The 25,436-nt window shown below is 47.3% G+C and overlaps 2 protein-coding genes across 5 annotated transcripts in view; one reads left to right on the forward strand and one right to left on the reverse strand.

Moving 5' to 3' along the window:
* Nucleotides 1-14,954, forward strand: part of LOC139992325 (kin of IRRE-like protein 1) — a 254,151-nt gene extending 239,197 nt beyond the window's left edge. For all 4 annotated transcript variants that reach the window (XM_072013063.1, XM_072013066.1, XM_072013065.1 and 1 more), the window contains exons 13-14: nt 10,184-10,414; nt 11,328-14,954. In XM_072013063.1, coding sequence (XP_071869164.1) covers nt 10,184-10,414; nt 11,328-11,674 — 578 coding nt within the window. In that variant the 3' untranslated portion in view covers nt 11,675-14,954. The remainder of the gene's footprint in view (nt 1-10,183; nt 10,415-11,327) is intronic.
* Nucleotides 14,955-15,840: 886 nt separating this feature from the next.
* LOC139992372 (uncharacterized) lies at nt 15,841-24,792 on the reverse strand. The gene is made up of 4 exons (XM_072013163.1): nt 24,652-24,792; nt 17,342-24,544; nt 16,249-16,449; nt 15,841-16,181 (listed from the first exon to the last, which is right to left on the reverse strand). The coding sequence occupies exons 2-4, from the start codon at nt 17,552-17,554 to the stop codon at nt 15,972-15,974; spliced, it is 624 nt and encodes a 207-aa protein (XP_071869264.1). The 5' UTR covers nt 17,555-24,544; nt 24,652-24,792; the 3' UTR covers nt 15,841-15,971.
* Between the last annotated feature and the right edge of the window lie 644 nt (nt 24,793-25,436).

Consider the following 25,436-nt stretch of genomic DNA (forward strand, 5'->3'; position numbering starts at 1 on the left):
GGCAACGTTCGCGAAAAGGTAGTAGATGCTTCACGAAGAAATCGACTAGAGCTTAAAGTCAACTCGTAGAAAAGAAAGGGATAAGCAAAGTGACAGAATGAGAAATGGACTGTCATGCGTAAGCTTAATCGAACAGAAAGCGCGTTCAAAGAGAAACGAGCCGCGTTAGGTTGACCCTGATCAATATAGTGACCGGCACCGATGTCAAGGAGATTAACAAAGCGTTCGGGGATTCAGCAGGCAAGGTCGCTGCCGCCTGGTTTCTGCGGGTTCCGCGCCGCCTTTGAAACGGATGGTAGTTGTTCCCGAGTGGGTGGTGTCAACGACGAGGTTAGTAAGCAAGACGAATCGCCACCCCCGAGACAACACACCGAGACGAATGCACCACACCCATTATCTGGTCTCTATGTACATTGTGCTACTTAGCCGGTGCCGGGCTGTAGTCCAAGAAATCGGCCTACGTCTTCATCGATAACTCGAAACATCGAGAGCTTTCCAACTTTCGCTCCGCGATTAATACTTTTACCTTCTTTTATTCGCTTATTCATTTGTTTACTTCTTCCAAGTTTTTTCTCTACGTTTTCTGTTAGAAAAAATATTTACCTCAGTCTGAAGCGTATGTCGAGAAAGAGTTTTTTTTTCTTTTCTTTTTTTTTGTTTTCGAACGGCATCGCGCTGTCGTCGTTATGAAAAAGCTAGATACGTAACTCGTAAATAACACTGTATGGCGACGCGTTTATTCATTTTCACCACGCGCTCGAACTCGTCTATTGGATAGATGATAGAAAAACGTTAAAAATGGTTAGCAAAGTGAAAAAAAGAAAAAATATGCGGGGAGGGGGGAAAAGTCGATGTAGAGGAAGGAGAATGACGCAAAAATGTAAAAGATTTGTCGTGGATAGCGCGCAGTGAGTCACTGGGTGACATCGTGTGTATACGCGCGATCGTAAATATCAGCATGGCGTGGAGTTTACAACGAGGTAAAACGGAGGGCACCAAATCAATTGTCAGTAAAGTGATTTACGGTCGCGGCAGCGTCTATCAATTTGCAAGCGGTAGATGCGAGCGAGCATGGAACGCGCTCTCTCTTCTCCTGTGCCCGCGCGCGACCACCCGACTGCCACGACTTCTCGTACATCAACTTCTCGACATTCAAGAACAAACGACCATTACTTACGTCCTCTCTCTCTCTCTCTCCTTCTCCCCCCCTCTCTCTCTCTCTCTCTTTGACTGCATTTGATTATCTTTCGATTAGACGGAAGAAAGAGAATGAGAAAGAGAGAGAGAGAGAGAGAGAGAGAGAAGGAGCAGAGACGAGACAGGCTCTCGGCTACTTAGCATTAAAACTACTCCTCTCAGAACTCGATCGGTAAAACGACCGACAGCCCGACAAGCCAACTCCAAAGTCGATTAGCGCGTAATTAAGACATTAGTCAGAAACTTGCGGCATTTAAATAGCTCGACGACCTTTCTTCTCCGATTTGAACGTTACGTTCCTATTCGAATCGATTTCATATTTTACGGGTGCGTCGGTAACGCATCGGGACAGAAATTTAATCGGATCGGTCGCGAAACTCTCGACTCGATCGTCGTCCGTGTTCTTTTTCCTCCAACATTGGTTAACTGTTTTCCCCAGTGCGTTGGAAGAATTTTTTTCCCGTTCGCATTTACGTTTTAGAGCAACGAGCATCGAATTAAGGAAAGCAATTACAGATAATGGTCCCAACGGCACACACCGACGGAACCGTACAGAAGTCAGAGAGAAAAAAAGAAACGGAAGATAAGACTGGAAATGGTGGAAAAGAGAGGAAAAGACGGTGAAAGGGAGAAACAGAAAGGGGAGAGAGCGAAAACAGAAAGAGAAGAGGCTATCCAGAAGAGATACGAACGTACAGGATGGTCATTAAGCGGCTGCACCTTCTCTCCTTTCGTCTTGCTCGCGTGTCCCCCTCTTTACGTTCCCGGTTCGCTCATCTTTTTGGACATTAAACCGTTTCGCGTGCGGTAATTTTCCCGGGGTCATTTTTGCCGCTCTTCTTGCTCCGTCGTTAACTTCACTTAGCTCTGTTTACCCCCGTCGTCGTTTCTCTCTTCATCCCTCTTTCGTCCTGCCCGTTTCCCTCGTCGCTTACTTCCGATCTTCCGTCTTCCGGCCCGCCTCTCGTCAGACGTCAGCCGAAAGCTCGCTCGCTTCGCCGGTTTTTTCACTCACCGAGCCCGCTTTTTTCCGTCCTACCACGCCTCCTTGTCAACTTATTTTTATCCTTCGGCTAAAGAACGCCGCTCTTTCACCCCGCAGAGTCGAGCTGTATTAACGGAGATCGTTGCCTCTTCCTTCGATCGTTGTCCCTCCCGAACCTCCGACTCCGACGAATCGACAGCGAGAAAAAAAAAAAAAGAGCGAACTAATCGCATCGCGAAACTCGCGATTAACGTGTCTCAGTTGGAAGATTGGAAAACTCGAGGTTGCGCGAGCGAAGAGTAGCTTTCACGTGCAAAGAGCCATAAACGTTTCTGCGTCGGTTATTTTCAACGAATATCTCGTTAACCCGCGAGTTAATATTTAAATCGACAGAGTGGTAAGAATCTTCTTTCGAGATCCAAACGTAATATTTTGCGAGACACGAGACCCACGCTGCTTATAAAGCCCTGTTTCACATTTTTATTGATATAACCGATCTCGCGGAATCAAAGATACCTGGTAAGGTGGAAACTCAAACAGATCGCGTTTCTCGCGAGTAAACACCTACGAAATTGAATGGAATTCGTTCTTCGAAATTCTATATACCGTGTTTCTTCGATGGTGGTAAGCGGTAGACGAGCTGGCAATTGGTCGCGAAGCACGACGAGGAAATTGAATTTCGCGACTCCGGACGCAGGGTGACGACGGGGAAGAGAGCGACGCGAACCAGAGAAATCGACGTAATCTATGGCACGCGGATGTTAAACAAGTGCATCGCGTGTCTCGATGAACGATGCAGCGTGATGATAATTCCTTTCCAACTGTCTAATTCGCGCGTACTGCTTAAAGTGTACTGCTTCGTGCGTTTACGCGTGTCGTTAACGCGATCGGACCCTCGTAAAACGGATCTCGATGTAACTCATCGCGCGTAAACGTCGATACCACGCCTGACGTTCTCGCACGTAACGTCAATTAAAGGACGATCGAATCGACGCGCGTTTCCGTTACATCCGCAACGCGCATCGTAGCTATCGATCATCTCGGAGATCGATCGATCTAGAATACGCGGATGAAGAATCGCGCGCAGCTTTTCATACGCGAGGATCGATCGGAGAATCGCAGAGAAGAAAATTTTGATCCGCGAAAAGGCACGTTGGGCTACTAATTCAATTCCAGCCATAATTGCGAGATCTGGAACGGTAAAAAGTTTTTGCTCGTCCAGAGGAGGCTCGATTGGCTGTAAATTCGTGAAACGGAAAGCATCGTAGATCGTGAAAGCCCGGCGGACGGATCGCGGCAAAACGGACGATGCAACGCGTACTGATTGGCGAGAGTACGTGTCTGAACCACAAATCCAGCCTCGTCTTAGGTTTTGTCGAGTTTCGCTGGGCTGTGTCTTAAAATCCAGCTCCGAGGAGATCTATCGATCCATCGTTAAAAACGATTCGCGAGAATCGCGTCAGCGGTATAAATTACTTTAACGTTATTGTCGCACTCGTTCGTGTTTGCCATCGTTTTGATCGAAGTAACGCAGACTATAGTGGTGGCATTATGAATTTTCTTTGCGGCGCGGTAACCGCTTTAAGCGGGAAATCGTCGTTCGTGGAAGAAGAAAGACCGCTTTAAATTCTATTAAAGCAGCGGAGTAAAGTCCTGTCGGAAGGAAAACGATTATTATCGCCGTACGAGTCACATCGTTAAGTCCTTAAGAAATATTCTCTGCGGCGTAATATATTCCAAGCGGAGTTTATATCAAGCTGGCGCGCGCTCGAGTTATCCAACAATTTCGCCGGTGGCCAGAAAATGGTAGCCGTGGAAATTCCTCAAACGGTTTTGGCTAGCGCCACGGTCGTCGCCATTCGTAACAGGTAATGTTGCCGGAAGTATCATAACGACCCATTCTCGAGTTTAAGCTCGTCTCTAAATACTATCCGGAATTAAGCGGAAACGACTATTCGTGATTATACGACCGACGACCATTGCCTGCTTTTCAACCGAAATCTTTACACCGCTGCCGCGTAATACCGCGACACATGATAACGTTCTCTCGGGTTAAGACTGGCCTTTGTTCGACCATCGTCGTCGTCGTCGTCGTCGTCAGCAGTCGAGAGCGTACCTTACTTCCGTCGAATGTTCTGCTCTCTCTCTTTCTCTCTCTCTCTCTCTCTCTCTAGTACGAGACCGTGTAGACCGATCAAAGCCGCGGAAATGTCCAACTACGGTGGTTTATGTTACACACCGTTAAACTGTACGTGTCGAAAAGCTGCGAGGGACGTCCTTGAGTTTGAAACTGGGATAGAATTATCAACGCGTTTGATGAAAGTGGCCCGAGAATCGAAAGCCCGTGAAATTTGCCCGTCATCGATCACGAAACGACGAAATACATAATTCGTGGCGGAGGAAGCGATAGCATTATAGGGGAGGAAACAGCGGTGACGTTGACGCGTTCCACCGACGTCGCCTATCCGCACCACTCACCGAATCTTCCTTAATTTCGAGAAACCGTCGCCGCTGTTCGCCTACTTCGAAAGAGAAATTACAGGCAAATCGAACTCCGCGTATTCGCGCCGCTAGATTCCTCGCGAAATCTCGTCTCGTCGAACGGTATCGCGACTAAAGCTGAAAGGCGTCAGCTGCACCGAATTCTGAATCAGATTATCGCGAGCCATGAAATTTCCTCCTTCTACGCGCGTGTAAGTACAGTCCGCCAACACGCGAAACCTTTTGCGTTTTCGCGACGAAGTTATTCCGACGCGACGCGTTTCGATCACCGATCTGCGTCCGATAAGCGTCTACAGAAATCGAGAAAACGTTATCGAGAAGCTGAACGTGCTAGATCGGCCTGCACCGACCAAAGTAATTCGGCGAGTCGATGCAACTTTGGAATATACCGCGTTTTCAAGAACAAGTGAAAACGTAATTCGGATATCCGGTAACGGTGGAGCAACGCAGGGACGAGGTAACGTTGCAAGCTGCTATTCGTAGGAATAATTTTAGCGAAACCGATGGCCCGCGGGTATTCGAATTAAAGCGAAATCAGAGGATGAGAAGGGGTGGGAATGACCAGGAAGAGGAGAGGAAGGGTGGAACGGTAACATCGGATTAGAGAAAGGGTTCCATCGACACTAGTGGCATTCCTACTGGATCGTACGATAATTGAGATTAGGGTACTTGGCTTTAAGCCTTTCGAGCCTCCGAAGATCGGCCAATCCCCTCGATAAGCGTTTATTATGAACGAGAATCTCAAGATCGGCGACTACATTGCCCTTGGCTTCGTCCTTTTGCTACTCCTCCTACCTTCCTCTCTATCTCACTCTCTCTCTCTCTCTCGCTCCCCCCTATCCATTCTTCTCTTCGGTTTCTCTCTGTGGGGCAATCCTCTTCAGGTTGCGAGATTGCGCCGGTAATTGCTCCTCGATTTCACCTACGTACACATGGCTTTCTATTGTTGCACATGAGCATACGATTTCTGGTGTGTACATATGCGAAGGGAAAGGGCAGCGACGCGCAGATGGAAGGGATGGTAAAGAGGCAGAGAGGAGGGTGAAGAGAGAGGGACATAGAGGGAGCAATCAGTGACGAACTCTCGAGACTGTTCCGGCTGAACGCAATTAAGAGGATACCAAACCACCATCGACGTGGCTACTTGACCGTAACCGTATTAGCATCCAAGAGAATCGCGTACCTCGCAAAAGGGATTAACCTTCGAGGAGATTCGCAGGCAGCTGCGAACATCGACTTGAGATTTATTCCGTTTCAATCGGAGAATCTATAGGCTAAACACGGCTAAGGAAGTAAGAAAACGGGAGAAACAGGCAGAAGAGCGACCGGATGGCAAAGGTATTTCCACGGTTGAAACGAATCGTGTCTTGAACGAGAAAATCCAAAGTAATATCGTGGATGGTATACGTGCTTGGAAATCCTTTTAATGTGTTCGCGCGGCGAATGGAATAATTTTCAGAACGGACGGTGGTCGCGTTTCCGTGGTAATCCGGGTCGAAAGCGATCGGTCACGGAGCCGAAAGAGATTCGCGTGCGCGTTTCATTAATTGAAAACGGCTGAACTGGGACACGTAAGTCGCCTTAGTCGGAGAACCGACAGCACAACATCGATTCGGGGTTAGCTTTACGTTGAAATTAATCCAAGTGAGCCAAAGTTAGATCTGGCTCTGGCTAAGCCGGGCTTTTTGGTGACTTAGTCGGCCGTATGACATCGAAGCTCCGTCTTACTTGCAGCCCGATATCCAGTCGACGCATGACTGAAACTTCTCCAATGACTTTCTCCTTTCGTACCATTCTGGCTTTCCTGTCGTTCGTGTAATTGTAACGTTCGTTGAAACGTCGCTCGAATCTTCTACGTTTCCCGTAAGAAGAAAAAAGGAAGAAGAAAGACGAAGGAAAAGAAAAAGGGCTACTTTTTGGCGAATCGCTGGAAACGTCGCGTGTTCGCCGGACGGATTATAAAAGAGGGACGCGGAGCTTCGAGGAAATCGAATCTTTATCGAAGCGCGATTTTGCGACCTCGCCGTGGCAGAAGGAATTTTTTCCCGATTTTAGCGGAAGTACGTAGCAGTGAAAATCTTGGCGAACCCGCGTTAAGACCGATTAGCGATCTAAACTTCGATGAACTCCGAGTTCGAGAGCCCGTTGGGATATGCGATTCCCCCTGTTGGCTCTCTTCGAGAATCCCGTTAGACCATTCTCGAGGATCGACGGTATAAGGACCGGTTTATCTTTAGTACCCCGGCACCAGACGTTTCTTCGCGTGGAACTCGATTAAACTTCCATTGCAACTTTTACGAGACATTGTCGAGGCTTAGGAGGGTATACGATCGCAAACTGTGCCCATTTCCCGGACAAGAAAGAACCTGCAATCTGCTAAAAACTAGTAATTGATTAAAAAATTGTAGCCGCGGACGTTAACGCGGATGGAAAGAACGCGAAAGGGAAAGCGAAGAAAAGGATTGGCAAGGAATCGGAGGGTCAGGCAAGGGAAGAGAAAAGCTGGCAAACTATCCGCGTGATTTAGGTGAATACCGCGTCCTGAAACGTGCCGCGAGAAATATATTTCCTCGTTGTTCCAAGGGAACAGAGCTTCCGCCGTACAACTTTAACGAGAATCCGTCGACGCTTTCGAAGAATATACGATCGCGAGCGACCGTGACAGCCGTCTACAGTAAGTCGTCGTAATTGATCCGAGAAATTATCGTAACGATGCAATTACCGGCATCTGCCGAGAGGGAAGTTGCAACGCGCCGCGCCGTTTGAAATATCGTCGAGTCTTCGGAAAGAACTGTGTGTCAATTTCGCGCGAAACCAGACAGCACAGAGGATCCGTCTTTAATGGTTGCCGAAATAAACAGCCCGTTCGAAAGGACTCGCGTAATTCTACGATTTATCGAGAGAATCGATCTCTTTCCATGCAACTTCCTACTCCGTGTAGAGTCTAGAACCGTCTTAGATCGTGCGATTCGATGGTTTTACGAGAGCTTTTACGTCCACGCCAAGCACTTTTCTGTCGCTCAACCGCGCGCGCTCATATATTCCTCGAACGTCCTTCGAGACTCGCAAGATCGTCGTATACGGTCTATTCGCGGATCTACGCGCGGGATTCAAAGCGAAGATAGCGCGCAATGGCATTGCCAATAAAACGCAGCAACCTTTACGAGTGCGACGCGATAAGTGCAATAACCGTGTTTCGTTCTCTGCCGTTACGCGCAACCTGTTTCACGTCGATTTTCACCGCGTGTTTCCAGATTTTGCGAATAGTCGGCGAGGATCCACGTGCCGATCCACCGAATAAACGGAAAGGCGAACGTCGAACGTTAGAACGTCGCGCGTACCGAGCGTAGCCTTCCTCGAGTCAGGTGCTAGAGAAACGCGAATACCTAGGGTGGCTGATTAAACCTTGGGTTTTACGAGCATTACGCGTCCTTCTAAAGTATCTTCCCGTGCATAGATGCACGCACACATACACACACACTCGCGCGCGCTGCAATCTATTTACACGCATAAATGTACCCGTATTATGCATAACGTGTATATCGTCCGATTTTCATTCCCGCGCGCTGCCTCGCGCGCAATTTCCTCCCAGTGTTTTCCCCATACGACGAAAGCCTTCCAAGCTTCTCTTAACCTTCGTGGAGAAAGTTTCACTCTGGAGGCAGAATCTACGATCGTCGTCGAAATATTCGGAATCCACGGCAGCGAGGATATTTGCCGATCTGGATGCCTCGTTATCCGGCAATCTGGCATGGAACTTTAGCCAAAGCGGCGCGTTTCGAAGGTCGACAGCAACGACGATAGCGGTGGTGTGGTGGATAGCGGCGACGAAGGTATCGGTGCAAAGCAAGCGCACACGTAGGTACATAGATGTTCTTCGCGAGTTAAGAATTAAAAACGTTCGTCACGGGAGGCTAACGAGCGTGCCAGCGCTCTGTGTCCCACTTACCGTACAGTGGAACACAGCTGGCCAAGCCGCGCTCGAAGAATACAGTTTTGTTAATTATCCGGGGAAAACAGCAGGCCAGTTCCCACGCTCGGCCACTATCGACTAAAACGTCACGTGCGAGAAACAGAGGAACTCGAACGCGAACGCGAACCAAGAATTAGCCTGCAAGACTTCTCGTTCTCTTTCATTCTGGCGAGTGAACCTTCTCTGCCGCGATATGGTCTCCAGTTTCAATCTCGAATATCGATGTTGTTCGTTGTCTCGTTCTCCGGTTATTCCAAGAGAAACGTGACTTACGTAACAACGGTTTACATCGTCGCGAGACGAGGCCAAGCTTGGTTGATTAATACCGGTAGCAGGTTGCTTCTCGAAAAGAATCTTTTTCTCTAATTTTTAGCGAACAAACATTTGAATCGAGTCGGCAGTCAGCTAAATTTCAAGGAAAACCGTTTGCACAGCCTGTTTTCTCGGACTTGTTTGTACGATTTAGCGCGATGAGTACGAGGGGAAAAAATGAAGGATAGTAAGTAGCCAAAAAGATCTGTAAAACGGTCTTTGTCTCGGTGTTGTTACGTAGAACACGATCTAATTCGCGTTTTACTTCTTCCGCTGTTTTCGCTGTGAAGCGCAGAAAAGATACAGAATTTTGTCCACGATCATTTTTGACGAATATCTTCAAGCAGAAAGAATCGGTAAGGATGGTGAGGAAAGAAGAAAAGGACATAGTCCCTCTTGATGGGACACTTCGTTTAATTAGGTAATCACACGAATCTTGCTACCCGACGGATGGTTTTAAGTAAAGCGTCTTTCTAATTGAAGTTTCTCAGTGACAACAGTTTCCCGATAACTCGTCCAATTAAGAAAACCGTAACGGACGAAACTCGTAAAATATTCCTCGGTCGCTTGCTGTAACGGCTTTCCGATCTCTGGGTATAGATTCTTCGTCGCCGATCGCCATAAAGTTAATTCGCAGATTTTCTAACGGAGACCCGTTAGAAAAGGGTTAGAAACGGGTCTCCGTTAGAAAAGTCTCGAGAGAAGTTTGTTCGCGAAAGCGAAGCAAAAGACACGTAGCGACGATTAGAGGAAAATTCGCGTATCCGATTACTACGAAGAAAATTAGGGATCGCGTCAGATTACAACACCATCGCTGGACAACGCTTGATCGTCCTTCGAAAAGCTTGTCTACCGTTTCATTATGATTATTGTCGCGCAGTTTCCAGCGTCCTGCGGTTACCTGTTTATTAATGTATGGATATATTACGATTCATTCGCTGCGATTCGAGCAACGATCGTGCTATTATTACAAGGTCTATGCGTCGTTTAATTATAGCCGCGATAATATTAAATAAATTACCGTTGTTCATTTGTCAATCCCCAGTTTCCTCGTAAATTTCATCGAGCCCCGACTGAAACGGCGGCAACGCGGAATTTGTTAATTACGTGGGTCGTTTAAACGCACGCTGGCAGCTACCGTGTTTCCCGTCCAAGCCCCGCTACACTCGACGCATCGTTCCGCTAACTACCTTCGATTTACGCTTCTGTTCAAGGACAAGACGCTGGGATCGTGCTGTCGCCGCTGATCGGTGTGGTGGTCGGAGCTTTGGTCACGCTGGTCCTCATCATTCTTGTGGTGGTGGTGCGCGTACGCCGCGAACGAATGTCGAAGCCTCGACACGAAAAACCGGCGGAACTCAGCGAACTACCGCCGCAACAATATCCTCTGCAAAATCCTCAGCAAACCGTGGAAACCGACCCCGACGTCATCCCAAATAAATTCGGTGAGTTTCTGAAGATTTGGAAACACGAAGCTTCGAATTCGGCATCGCCGTTGGCAAAGCGGGTGCGCTACCGATCGGCGGTCGTGCGAACGATCGATGGCCGTGCCACGCCGCGCCGCGCCGCTCTGCATTTTCAAATAATGGCCAGGAAACGTTCTCGCAACGCGCAGTTAATCTAATTGCGTGGGTTACGAGCATCGCCGCGATTTGTAATAGCAGCGTGTATAGATTTTATTAAATTACCGCGGCTTACACGGTTGCCTGGCGCTACGGCGCCGGCGGTATTTCATCCCCAACAAAAGAGATCGAACCAAAACGCCAAATATTTTCCAAAAACATTTTCCATTTGCTCGGCCGATCCGCGATTGCGATCGATTCGTGCGATCGACCGCGCAGTTCCTATCGCTTTCTAGAATTCGCTTACCGCGGTGGTACGTGCTCGCGGGACAAATATCTCCGACTAATTTCCGTCTACGTTCCACCTACATCGACTTGGAATTGGTTACGAGACACGAATTTAAATACAAAAACTTGCTTAAAATATCGCCGCCGAGGAAACACTTGTTCGCCGAGTTCAGCCATTAGCAGGCGTTAACTCGATAACGGGAGACTATCAAAAATGTATGCGGGAAAGCAGCAACTCGTTTAACGCGACTAGAATATTAGTAAGAAATAAAATTGCAACAGTTTGACGACGTGAAATAGATTTCTCGCTTTCACCGAGCCAATAACGTTGGTCATTTCGTAAGATATGGTACGTACACGACGGTCGCGTACGAAACGGCACGTTAGAATCCGATAGGATTAAGATGAAAAGGGAAGGCGAGGAAAACCGCGTGGCTAATTGTCACGGGGATGCTTCATATCGTTTCGAACGAATCCCAAAAGAATTATCTCCGGTTCGATGTTACAGAGGGAAACCTGGTGGAAGTGAGCCCACCGAGTTATCCAGGTGGATATCCTCCGGGACATTGGGTCACACCCGGACCTACACCAAGCATAGACGAACTCTGCCACAAATTCAGCGGAAGACCGACGGAGCTGAGGTTACCATCGAGAAGCACGATACCGAGTTTACAGAGCATGCCCATGACGGGAGTGATGATGGGCGGTGGACAGGGCGGCGTGACACTCGGTGGCAGCCAAGGCGTCGTCGTCGTCGGAGCCGGGCAAGGCGTTGTCGTCGCTGGCGAGTGCTTGGACGGCGAGGCGATCAAGAGACGACTGATGGCCAACAGGCTTCCGGAGAGCTGCGTCTAGACCTGGTTGTTCGTCGCCTTCTGCGCCCGTGTATCGCGTTCATCGACACGAACAGAGGTCCCTTGCCGAAAATTTTCGGCTCGTTCGTTGCGCTGCACGGCTGGACACTGACCATTAAGATGTTCGATGATCGATATCGTACGCAGCGAACGAACGCTTTCGCGACTCGTCTTGCGAAACGATTAGACGTCGTACGAAGCGGCATAAAGACAATCCACCGTGTCGTTGCGAGCAACGGAACAACAGCCGCTAAGCTAACGGAGATCGTCGACTGGATAAGCGATGGATAGAAAGGCGAACGTGCGACGCGAGCTTAGATTTGTCGGGAAAACTTTCCAATCGCGAGAAGGTATCCGCCAAAATTGTTTTGTAAACGTTTTCTCGATAGTCGGGCAAAATTTGTTCTTTTCTATTTTTTTCCTCTCGGGAAGAAACGGACGAAGAAAGGAACGGAACTGAAAGAAAAGAAGAAGAAGAATCGAACTGGAAAAGAGTTAGGTGAAAACTTGCGCTCCTGAGTTTTCCACCTGGGCAAGATGTTCCCAAGTAGTCTTCTTCTGTCTTCGAACGTCGGCGCAACTTTCCCCTATCCCTGTTTCCGTCGCCAGACTCCGAGTCCAACCATCTTCGACGCTGTCTTTTCGCATATTTCTTTCTCGCTACGTGACTTCGCCTTCCGGACACACCGTACGACCGGACCATCGTTCGCCAAACTAGCAGTCTCGAGTAACGTATCGAGGAAACGCAACTTTCTATCCGAGAACCACGTTCGACTTTGTATCCGGTTGCCAGCCCAAGGTATTAAACGCTCTTCGAAACGATTGCACTGGGAGCCGGCGGCGCTGGCAATCGACGCCGAAGAATCGAAATGGGGGTAAATAAACCCGCGTCTCAGCCTACCAATCGAATTCTCCAGACATCGAGGCATTAGGCCGAGAAACGCGAGAAAAGATAAAAGGTTCTCGTACAACCCCTCTTCCGGTTGCTCGGAATGAAGATGGATGGAGGAACTGGGCGAGAATATACGATGGAAATCAGGGGAGAGGGAAGAGGAAAGGAAGACGCGGGGGAATGGAAAGATAACGCGATGTTACTTCGCCGAGTTGCAAGAAGGAAGAGGCGTGATGCGCGGTATCGAGGCTGATCAATCAGTTTCAACGACGGAAAACATATTCGGGGCGGAAGTAGTTTGTACGAAACACCATTTTATACGTTGCAACGTCGTCGGCGTCTCCTTTCGATTACTTTGCCCGTGGTCGTCCTTCTCTTTCTTTCGTTTCTTTTTTTTTTTTTTTTTTTTTTTGCTTTTATCTCTCGCATTCTCACGAAATCTCGTACGAGCGCAACGCGATTTTAACATTCGCTGGAATTAGGGACGACGTTTGATTCAACGAAAATCGCTTTCTCTTCCTGGCGGAGAGGATAAAATGCGTTAAGCAAGAATCGACAATAAGTGATGCGATCGAGAATAGAAACTCGAGGCGTTTGTAACTGTATCGCGACGAATCCAATCGAAATTGAGGAGAACAGTCGGAAACGAGACGAGTTTGGCGTACGCGAGCTGGCAAACGAGACGGTTTATGGCGAGGAGACGCGGTTTTTTTAGGAAAACGAAGAACGTTTCGTTCGATCGTACTCGATCGTAACTGTGATACGAAGTTTCCAAATTTTGATCCATCGTCGACGTGGACGTTCCTTTTCGCGTTTAGCCTAATTTCCGACGTGAGTGGAACACTCTTGTAAATATACACGCACGTGTAGGCGCAACGATCGGAGAATGAGAATTTACCGCGTGCATTATTCGATCGAAAAGTCGCAGCCGTCCGACTGTTCTTCTAATTTCATTCGATTCTCTTAACGAACGGGAGGAGAATAACGGAGTAGCGGAGAGACTCGAGGAGTCTTTATACTCGGGTGAAAAATTGAATTTGTAAGGTCAGAAAAACCGGGCTTCCACGTGACACTTTGCGACGAAGTCATGAAGCTTGACGGCGAAACTAGGAGTAAAAAGTGACAAAGTATATTCCTAAGAGAATGAAGTAACGCCAACTTCGTCCAAGACTCTCGCTCGAGGTATGCGGTTTCTACTTTGAACGTGTAACAAAGAGGAGAAAACGAGCGAAAAAGGAATAAACGTTAAGTTATCGTAATGCGTGACGCATCGCGAATCGATTACGCGATCCAAATGATTAGTAACGTCGAACCAAATGTCGAGTGTTCTTTTTTTTTTCGATGTATTAAATGAGAAAAAAAAGGGATAATGAAAGAATCCAAAAAAAAAGGTAACTAAAAGTCGTTGCTCGTTAGTTAATGTCGTATCGTTGTACATAAGTATGTATCGTTGAAGAATTTGCCCTGCGTGGGAACCGTGCTCGAGAACGATCGCACAAACGTCGTCGGTAATTTCGATCTTCGAGGGTGCGAGTTTAACGGAAGGTGTAATCCGACTGACGATGAGTAGGAAACGCTGGTGTGCCAGGAAATCGAGGCGATTCGCAACGACGCGACCTGTATCGTCGTTCGATGGGACTCGTCGATTTCTGTTCGAGTGACAGGTTGACAGGTCGTTATTTCCCAAAACGCTCGACGAACAACGATCTTTGTTAATTAGAGTAAACGCTATCCTCGCCGCAAACATAGAATTAGCCGCGCTTCGGGAATCGGATCAAACATCTTTTTCTATCGAACCCAGGAAAAATCATCGTTACGGTCGATCGTCGTCGCACTGCCAACGAAATTGCTACGTTCCCGCGTGGAAACCAGCGACCTGATCGACGCGATCACACTTTTTTCTTTCACGTCCACGAACATTTAACCTAAACGTATCCGGCTGTCGATCTGGCGAGAATCAATTTTCGGTATAACGCACGCACAAGCCGAGAATCTACATCGATCCGTGTACGCTCAAACGTTTCGTTTCTCCTCGAGGGAAAGACGAAGAATACAATTCAGGTTTTTCCTCTTCTTTTTTGGCCCTTGTTCTTTTCTCTACGGCTCCTCTTTTTCCGGCAAAACGTTCTGACAACATCGATAGGAAAATTCTCGGCACGCGAGGAAACGATGCGCCGCTGACCTGGTGCAAGCGATTCGATCGAACACGAAAACGAAAATTAGAGACTAACGAATGTACATAATCAGCATGATGCGAGGTCCGTGTAAATCGATTATATTTTAAGTTCACTGTATAGGTGATTTCATATCAGAACTGCATATCGTCTACTAACTCGTATGTATATATTACATAAAGTTTCGATCTGAATAAACTGTTTAACTGTCCGAACTGAATCGTGCTTTGAATCACCCTCCCACAGGACTATCCCGATTCTCTGTTAATATTCCTGCAACTTCGATTACGCTTGATTTATTAAAAAGATGCATCTTTGAACTTCCAAGGAAAAGATAGCGAAACGAAAGCGACCGTTTAAACAGCGATCGCTGCACACATAGATAGGGTATATCCGCTTTTCGTAGGGAGCTACATTTTCGAATTAACGAAGCATACTTTTTCGCTGGAGAGAATTCTCGATCGAGATTGTCGATTCAATGAAAGGAGATGGGAGGCGCGGATCCCCTCGGTTCGCGAACAAATTCAGCCGATCGAACGATACCGAATGATCTGCCGGAGACCGTTAAAGCCTCATTTAGCATAATCCGAAATTTATAAAAGAGGGAGTGGAAAGAAAAATTGAACTTGAAAATCAGGGATTGCACGAAGGGGTGGACGAGATCGAATTTGCCGATTCGCGGCTGATCCTTCTTCGATTAAGAGTTCGTTTCCGTGCTATTTTTCAATGTTATTCGCGCTACGCGTTCAAACCCATAGAATTTTTAGTTCTGTCGCGAGAATAAATTCGCGCCGGGTAAAATACCGGGTGGAAAGAAGCCTGAAATTTTACAACGATAGCAAGAGGTACCATAAAAATCGCTTAAAATGCAACTACCGTAAGAAATCCCTGGCGTACCCTCTGGTGTTCCGGGAAAAAATGGAAGCAAGCTGAACGGAATTTTAATCTGTCCTTGTATCGTATTTCGCGTGCTTACGTGAATCTCTATGTACGTACCGTGAAGCAACATCTCGAGAACGTCTTTGCCAACGTCCTCGACGAAACCAGCGTGAACATCTTGAACACCGTTGTCGCAGTCACCTCTTAACGCAAGTAGTCGTATTCCCCACGATAGAGCGGAGCCAGTATTTTACGAATTTATTCGTGCATTAGCACTTCTTAAAGTCACGAGACGAGGGCAAACAACACTACACAAGGGATTTGTCTTGGATGATTTAACAATCGCGCAACTGTTAACTTTCCTCTTCGGTATCCGTCGTATCGTCGAAAGATTGAGCGCCGGATGGCTCGACCTTGGCTGGTTCGACGTCGACCAACATACTTTGAAGCTGCTTCTGCAGCATCGTCGACGCGCTCACGATACAGTTCATTATGGTAAACAAGGTATAGTTGTACTGCTGTATCATCGTGTTCTTGAAATCGTGTATGCGAGGCAATTCGATCTGCGAAAACGTAACAATTTCCATGGATCGAGAAAGAGCAGAAATTAAGGTTGGTAAGTTGCGTTACTACTTCTCTGTCGTCGAAAGCGATCGTAGCCATTATCCTGCGATACAGGTCCTCGACGTCGGCGCTGCTACCCCACAAGCCCTCGGTATGCGTCCAATAAACGAGACCAGCAGCGATGCTACTTTTCACGAGGAACAGCAGAATGTTACAGAATTTGTAACTCGACGTCTTCGGCAATGTCTTCTGCGGACACTCGCAGAGCTAAGCAAACGTACATAACGTTACTACGGTTTGGGACTGTATCGTTTCTTTGGACAGAGTACCAAGTTTACGTACGTGACTCGAAAGAATATCAATATTTGAGAGTTTTTAAGAAGAAGCGCGGTATTCCTTCCTTCGTATCTTTGTATTTGCGTTGAGAATCGAGAGACCGGTGAGCCGGATTCTTATTTGCCAACACACGGTATATCGTAAGTGAATATCGAAGGTGAAGCGGAAAATCGAACAAAAATCGGAATTACTTGCGAAACGAAACGTTGATATTTCTAACTAAACGAGTTTATGTTTATTCGTATTGACGGGTATCGCGACCGAATTCTCGAATTGTAGCAAAATACATAGCGAAGCTACGGAAATGAAAACAGGCGTGGAAAGAAGCCCGTGAAAGAGAGGAAAAGATTTGTCGCGTTTACGAAACCCTCCAGAGTATCCGGCTTTCTGTTCAACGAGTGGACCCTAGAGTCTGCTAGTCTGCTAAACGCGACGATGCTTTCGACTCGTGAGGTCACGTACGTACGTGTCCCTAACAAGTACGCCAACTCTAAACTGTCCTCCTCCATTAGAGACTCATCCGCGTCGCTATACCTGTGTACACCGAACCGTCTAGCTAATTCCAAGTAAACGTAACTACGGTATCGACCAATCAGTATCCTACAGGAGCCGATACATCGTCATTCGTCGCTTCCTAGACGCGTGTATAATACGAGACGAACTCGCGCCATGGGAACGCGTTCGCGTGATTTAACGCCAAAGCTGCCTTCTTAACGGAATCTTATTAACGATAAATATATTCTGTTCGACCACGTACGCTTCCTGTTCAACCGTCTTTCCGCTTTTTGAACCGCGCGCCCAACGAAACGATTATTCGGTTCACCTTTGGCGGACAAGTTCTTTGCATGTCTTTCCGCGTGCAGATTTTAATGGGCACCGGTCTCGGAGTCCAATAAGACGAGCTTCCAGCCACTATGCTCGGACAAGGCTGCATCATGTCTGCATGAACGAGCTTCTGAATCCTCTTTGGTCTTACGCATGTTTCCGGATTGGACAAGTTGATGGTCTGCGCGATACACTTCGTTCCTCTCTTCATCGTTGCTCTCAGTTTTCGATTCCAGTCTCCTGCTTGCGATACTTCATCGAGACGAAGAGTCAGATCTGGCAGAAATGGCAAGACGAACGACGAAAGGTTTTTCAATAGACTCGGCCAATCTTCGTGGCGGCGCGATTATGAAACAGCCGGTGGAAAATTCAGATTGCGTCAATTTTTTCTCAAACGCGAACACGACGATTTCTGTGCGATTTACCACGAGCCCGTTTACGAACTTAGGAAATTTCGTCGGCTTCACTTTGCATCGCATAACCTCGAAACTTACGACGTTACGAATTTGTGGAGGAAGGTCGTTGGCTTTGGAAACTTGGAACGTTCCCTTTGTACACCACGGAAGAATTTTGTTTGACGGTTCGCCGAACGTGATACGAAGCTCCTAAAAGTATTGGTCGTGTTCTTTGTCAGTACATGTCGCACGAATTTTGACCGACGTGTAAACGGAAACTTCACGATCCTCGTAATCCTCCGATTCGTCGCGAACTTTAGCTCGATACCGATCGCTCCAACTACGCGAACCATACTTTCCCAAACGAATCTTTTTAATCGTCTAATCCGTGAAACCAACTTTCCACAGATGCGAAGCCACAAGCGTGCAAAGCGTACAAGCAAATTAAATTTTAATCCCTGAAGGCTCAGCTGTTCGATTCTCATCGACAAGGGAATCTCTATCGTTCGAACGGCGAAGAAGGAACGAAAAGAGAGAAAGCACGACGTGTACGAAGTAGCCCGACGATGTTACGTATGGAGGTCTCTCAGTCAAGTTTCGTTCGCAAAATCCACGTTCGATTCTTCCTCCTTTCGCTGGCTGCTGATAACAAAGAAGATATAAAGGAGGCGAGATTACAAGTAGGAACGCGGAGATAGCAGCCGGTAGCTGGATAGGCCACCGTAAGAGGAGATCTCGGTCGCTTGATGAAACGTTTCCGAGTTTCCGACTAGAGCTTCGCCACCGCGCCAATCTTCCATTACTGTTGCCGCAAGCTACCGGCAACTTCGCGATTCCTTATTCATCAACATCGTTGGAAAAAGTCGTAAAATTTGCATCCGACAAGTTCGTACGTTCTAGGCATTTATGCGTCTGACCAGGTTATCCGACCGTTTTTCTAAACGACGGCGTTTCCTTTCGCCGAGTTCGCGCGCGCTTGCTTCAATTTTTATCGCGCGAACGTTTTTCAGCGAAGCGAAACCGCCGAACGAACGCGTATGCGTTGCGCGATAAGCGGCGCGTCGTCGTCGGCTACGTTACTTGGAAAAATGAGCAAAAGTCTACGAGTCGGAGAAAAATGACGCGCGAACGTTACCACGATGCGTAATAAATACGTCCGTGACGTTGAAATAGTGGCGCGTTGGAAAAGAGTAACCGAAGGAAGAGACGTTTGACATCCGATGGCCGTTAAAAAGCGACTCGTGGGAAATTTGTTCGCGGTTGCGAGCGGTTTGTATCAGCCGCTCTTGGCGCGATGCTCCGTTATTCCACCGACATACATCACTTTTATCGCGAGATTCCACCGTTCTGATATGCTTATTAATAGACACCCGGCGCTCTTACAGCTCGTACGAAAAATATGGCACTTAAACGGTGGAATTCTTGTTAAGAAAAAAAAACGAGGAAAGAGAAAGGGGGAATGGGAGAAGCGGATGAGAGAGGAGAAAGCAGAAGAGGGTACGAAATGAAAAGGTTGATCGCGGCGTAGGTTGGTGAGCCCAGCTATCTTGCCCCGCCAGGGTAAATGCATTCGTTCCGATCGATTGGGAAATAAATCAAACGTTAATAAATCAACTTTAACATTCCCAGCATCTCGTTTTATAGCCTTTATACCGGATCGATAAAAAGAAATCGAGACGGAATCGCGTCAAATATCGTCCCCGATAGACCGAGTGAAATTGCCGATTGATCAAATTTGCTCGATAAGCACGACCTTTTGTCTATCGCTTTGCTTGTCTATCGCGCCGGTGAATTCGACACGCCAACGGTTACCGCGTTACCCTCCTTTTCTCCACCGAATTCCGCCGACTACACCAGGGCGAATGTAAATTTCGACAAAATAATTAATGCGGCCGACGGAACACGTGCAAAGGGGGAGATAGAGAGACAGAAACAGAGACAGAGAGAGAGAGAGGGAGAAAAAGAGACTTCTTACACGCCTATCGACGTTTGCCGCAAAGGGGAAACCGGAAAATTCACTGGTCGAATGCACCCTCGTTGGCCTGGAAATTTCCTCGCTGTGAAAAGAAACATCGAAACGCCATGATTCTGGGCAAAAAGGTGACGTTACGAAAGGTACAGTGGTTTCTCGTTAAAGGGAAGTTCGAGATACACTGGCGAAATGGTAGTTGGATACCGCGAGGGCAAGAAAGGGTGGGAAACCGGAACGAAACGCAAAAACGACGGAGAAAAACCGATGTACGAAGGGAAAGAGCGGGTGAGTTTCGGAACTCTTCAAGGCCTTCTGGTAATTAGGTCGAAAAGAGAAGTAAAAATCGAGCCATAACTCGGCGAACAATTAATTTATAATTAAGAGGAAGCCCTGTGTAATTCAAGAAATTGCTGGCAAAGCGCGGTACTCGAAGGAAAATAAAATTATCCAGAGATATCTATGTACTTTTACCGACTGCAAGTACAAAGTTCCAAGAAGATCATCGTCCAACGTTATCAAAGTGAATAATTAATCGACGCGTTTGATAGCGCGCAGCAAAGTTTTCAACACGATCGACTAATAGTCTTTCGAAGAATCGTTTTCGTCAGATTTTTCGGATACGTGTCTTCGATCCGGATGAAAAGGAAGGACCGCTGTTGCCGCGAATTCGTCGACGAAAAATCGACGAGAAGCGAAAAATAAAAGATTCGGCGAGAGGCGGCGTGTAGAGCAACGCGAACATAGGAAAGTGGAAATGACCGATTTTCAGAGGATCGTTCAGAAAGCATTTAGGCGGAATTCGAACTCGTCCAGGTAGATATTTCACCGGGTAAATCTGGGTGACACGGATTAAAAGGTATATTATCGTTTCTTCGGTGCGACGGCGAGCGTGCACGATAAAAAAAGGAAAATATGGCCGGAAACGGGTATTGCGAGACGATAAAGGGAGATTCACGATCGCTTTCGCTCGATGGCTGGACATTAAGAAAAGCATGAACGGCGAGTAGGTCATAGACCTTTTAACGAAGCTATAGATAGAGAGAGAGAGAGAGAAAGAGAGAGAGAGAGAGTGTAAGGAACGAAGCACGAAGGAAAAGGGACCTCAGGAAACTAATTTTCGCGATATTAGTCTTACGAAATTGGTTATTGATGTTCCATTCGTCCGCCGATAATGGCGGACGGAAGCGATTCTCCGGTGAAAGGTCGTAAGTCCAGGAAGGTCGAGCATCCCCGGGTCGCACCACCATTGCTCCGTCGTTCGTCCTTCTTAAAGGAATTGCTTCCTTAACGGGCGTTAAATCGACTTTCCCGACCGGTCTTCCTGGCTTTGCGATTGACAAATATTTCGTGGTCGTCTACTCTCTTCGTTCCACCTCCCGCCCCGCTCTTTTCCCTTCTTCGCTGCTTTCTTTTTTTATCCCTTAACTTTTTGCCCGGAATCTTGCTCGAGGTACTACGCTACCTTCTGCTTCCACCTGGGCGAGCGTTCTCGCTTGGCCTTCTGGCGTTCCGCCAACAATTCGTTCTACTCCTAGCTAGCCAAGAATGTTCGAGGAAAGGAGCACCCAACAATCGATAGATTCGTCCAGCGGCTGTCCTCGACGAAACAACGTTTTCCTTTCTACTTTGCTCGGAGATTATCTTCCGTTTCATTCGCAATTCGTGAATTCTTTCGATCAGTATCACCGAACGAACCAACATTTGCCCCTTCTGCAGAAGCTCGAGAGACGACAAAGAGAAGAATTCCTTTGGAGAACAACTCTTAGAACCGGTACAACCGATACACGGTTTACAACCGGCAATAAAATATCTACCAGAGGGACGACCATACATGGAAATCTCTATGGAGATCGATTCGCGAGAAGAACATCTAGTACAGGTATATCGAGCGGAAAATGTAACTTGCAAGGACATCGAACGAATCGATGTAACATTTCTGTTGGATCGTAATCCAAAGATCGAACGACCATTATGCGAAGCGTTTCCGCAGCGGTGCGCGCTAACGTCCGGTCGCGCTTATGATTTGCGACAACGCGACGCCATAAATTGGAATTACTCGGAAATCTCGAGTACGTCCTTCGTTACCGATTTCCATGGACGCTGTGAGAACCAACGTTCGCTTCCAAAGATCCCAAATCCGTACCGCGGTCGTTTCGAACCGACCGACATTTCCCGGAGTCGTCGACCGTTTTCTCTCTTCGATTTGGTCCGTATTCATGCTGCCCTATGAATACAGTTAAGGAGAAGCGATGGAAAGAAGCCGGTTCAGGCCGATTAGGATATGCCGATGGGGCGAACTTTGAAAAGAGCCGGACATTGTACGCGGCTGAGACCCTTCTATCGTTCAAAGTTTAATCACATCGTCCAAGTCCTCGTGACTACTCGACAAATTAAGCGTTAAGTACTACTGACCTTCTTTCTCAGTTCGAAACTTGCGTCGTCATGTTATGGACCGAGTGAAAAGAGAAGTCTGCGAATAATTTAAGCTATATGTGGAACTATCGAGACACGGAACTCGTCGATAAGTTTCCCGATGCAGCGAATACTTTGGAAAACGTCCGTACCTATAGTCGTTTTCGTCTAAAAGTAAACTTACGATAAGTATCTGTAGAAATGTGTGTGTATAAATGCGCTTAAAATTGCGATGTCTTCCTTTCGGTAAAAAGAACGTTTGTCGAGTTGCCCGAAAGAAAAAAAGAAAGAAGAACGTTCGAATAAAATACTGAATTAAGTTCTCGTGGTTTTCCGCCGGTGCATCGTTAGCATCGGTTTATTTAGAACGCGCGTGATAAACCCGCGATACCTCAAGACGAAAGTCGTATCTCGTGCGAGATGATTAATCGACGAGGCAGTTTCGCGGACACGATGGCAAATAAAAGTCGGTGATCATTACCATAATCCGAACCGCGAAACGGCAAAGAGAGAGGACAAGAAAGAACGCGGGAGAAAGCTGGATGGAAGTACATGAAAAACGCGATAGTGCACTAGCGGGGACCGATGTCGGGCGACGTGTTTGAAAGTTAAATTTACGAAGGGGACGTTTCACGGTTGCGCCCTTTAAGGCAATATCCAGGGCAAAGTACGCGCTAGTAGGCCATTACAAAGTTATAATAGTATAGCAACCCTCTTACGATGTTCGGAGCTTCGACTAGGCACGACGTTTTGACTTTAAAATGAAATAGTCGGCGAACGCGTGAGCACCTTTGCCCCGCAGTAAACGTATACAACGGAACTTCCTGTTCCTTTCGGCCGACCATTATACAAAGTGGAACGTTTTTCCGAAAGGCAACCTCGCCAAGTAACTCTTAATGGTCCGTGTAATGCGAAAATGCCTTGGCTAAACGACTGGCATCTCGCTGTCCACCCTTCTCCGAGATTCTAATTGCCGCTTCTCCACTCTCTGGGGCCAATTCTTCGCGAATTTCAAACGTTCGTAACGCGCTCGCTTCCAACTTGTTGCCCGTTCCTATTCGTCTTCCAGTTTCTTAGAAAGAGATCGGTCTTACCCGAGTCACGCTTTCTTCGACTTCCAACAATCGCCAATTCTAGCGACTCGGCTTTCTTCCATTTTCTTGTCTCGCTCGAACGTCGTATCGTCACGACGCACGCGTTCCAACGATGAGACTGGAAAATGTTGAACAAAGCACCGTACTGTTGTTCGTTACACGCGACAAAACCAAACGCGAATCCTTTATTCCATTCGTTCCGAATGAAAACTCGCACCGATAGCGTTGACACGAAGGAGAGCCTCGTAAAAAAGGGAGCAACTCTGCAGGGAGATATCTCGTCCCGGTTGGTCGTTGAAAAATGCGCGTTTCTCTTCCGTGACACGTTGACAAATCCTAAGATTTCACCTGGAATTGAAATGTTACATCGATGTCTGCTCGTAAATCGATCGTCCTAACAATTAAACTTACTCGATAGAAATAAAATTGGAGAAAAAAAAGGAATACGAACAAATTTACCGCGGCGACAAAGTACTTGCACGCGCGTGTTCGTAAAATCGGATAATTTATTGATAGTTCGCGTATTCGAAGGCTGCCTGCTAACCTTGGCGGTAAAGACGATCAGCGATGATAAAGTGGCGAAGAAAACGTAGAGTACTTGGGCAAGAGACCGTGCAAAGGTAACAGCGGGGAACCAGCGACTGGCGTACGTATAACGGCGTTCAAGGGACCAGCAAATTCATCTCGCTGTTTCGAAACTCGGTCGTCGCACGAGTTATTCCGCGGACGACGACACGAAACGAGATTTAAAAGTTCTAATGAAGTGCATCCGGAGTGGCTGGAGTGAGTACGCGTGCAACGTTTGAACGCGGTCGCATCGTTTTGTCACTTCTTTTTTCTGACGCGTGTGAATCGCGAAAAAATATCTGTTTCGAGTGGATGCCAGCTAAAGTAAGAAAATACTTGAAACTCATCATTGGTTGAATAAACTAGAACGCGTACTCGAAATCACAAGTTAACGCGTGAATTCTCTTTTCCAAAGTTCTCAGTCCATTGTTCAAAGATCTTGAGATCTCTACAGGCTCTCGCATCCTACGCGTTCTTCGTTTAATTTAAGATCACTTCGAGATCCGAGGCTCATCGCGGTTTATCGGGGTAATACGCATTTACTTTTAGATATTCATTTCTCAACAACGTCGAACTTTTAGTAAAAATGAAAGCGAAGCGACTACGCTTCGATCCGCTCGTTCGTTCCTCTTCTAGATCGCTAACGAATTTTCAAAAATAATGCAGGAAGCGGCAGGTGGTATCCAAGTTAACGACCGTATCTAGCAGAAAAGTAAGCCAGAGAATCCTTTGAAGCGGGAAGGAAAAAGCAAGTCACCTCTCTGAAATAGTGATAGCAAGATGAAATATATACGTCTGCGGTGGGTCGCGGGTTAGGAAGGAGATATTCATTTCACGCGTGCCTGCGTGTAAATGCGAAGGTACATACATTCAGGCCCGTATATCATCCCTTTCGAAGGACTTTAAATCAGACTGGAGGCTGAATAACCCGCCGATTCGAGATTCTCCGGAGATACACGGAATTTCAAATGAAAATGTGCTGCTTCTCGAACCTTTGATATAGCCTGCAACTTTTTATCCGTCACGGCTTCTTGCTCTTTTTTTTTTTTTTTTTTTGCCGACTTTGACGAGATTAGCGATCGACGTTAATGAACGATCGATCCCCAGTCAAAGGAATTCGATTAACGTTTAACCGTTTCTATGAACGATTGTCTTTGCCGCTACGAGCAATCGTACACCTAAGCCTGCAAAAATAATATCGGAGATGAGAGTGGCCGGGCAACGGCGACATTAAAAGAAATCAAAATCCTGAAACGGGTACCTTTCCACGGCCGATGGAGCTGCATTAATTACAGCCAACGAATCCAATTAAATCCAGGAGCATCGTCAGTCCCACAGAGACACCACCCATCCACCGCCATTTTGTGGTTCAGCATGAAACGAGGGGACAGAGTTGGTAGCAACGAAGAGTACGGCGCTCGCGGTAGGTCCAGGGGTAGGATGGAGGACTTAAAAATATGATTTTAATACCACTGCTCCGGGGGTCGTCGTATATCACGCTTTTGTCCGCCTACTATTGTCTCTGCACCGAACCCGCACCCTCCCAAAAACCGACATCCCCCTCCCCGTCCACCTCCTCCATCCTCCCTCACCTCATCCTCCCTTCTTCACCCCTTCATCCACCGACGACCCCCGGATCCACTCGCTTCACCC

This window comes from Bombus fervidus, chromosome 11, assembly GCF_041682495.2.
Source record: "Bombus fervidus isolate BK054 chromosome 11, iyBomFerv1, whole genome shotgun sequence".
Classification (NCBI taxonomy): domain Eukaryota; kingdom Metazoa; phylum Arthropoda; class Insecta; order Hymenoptera; family Apidae; genus Bombus; species Bombus fervidus.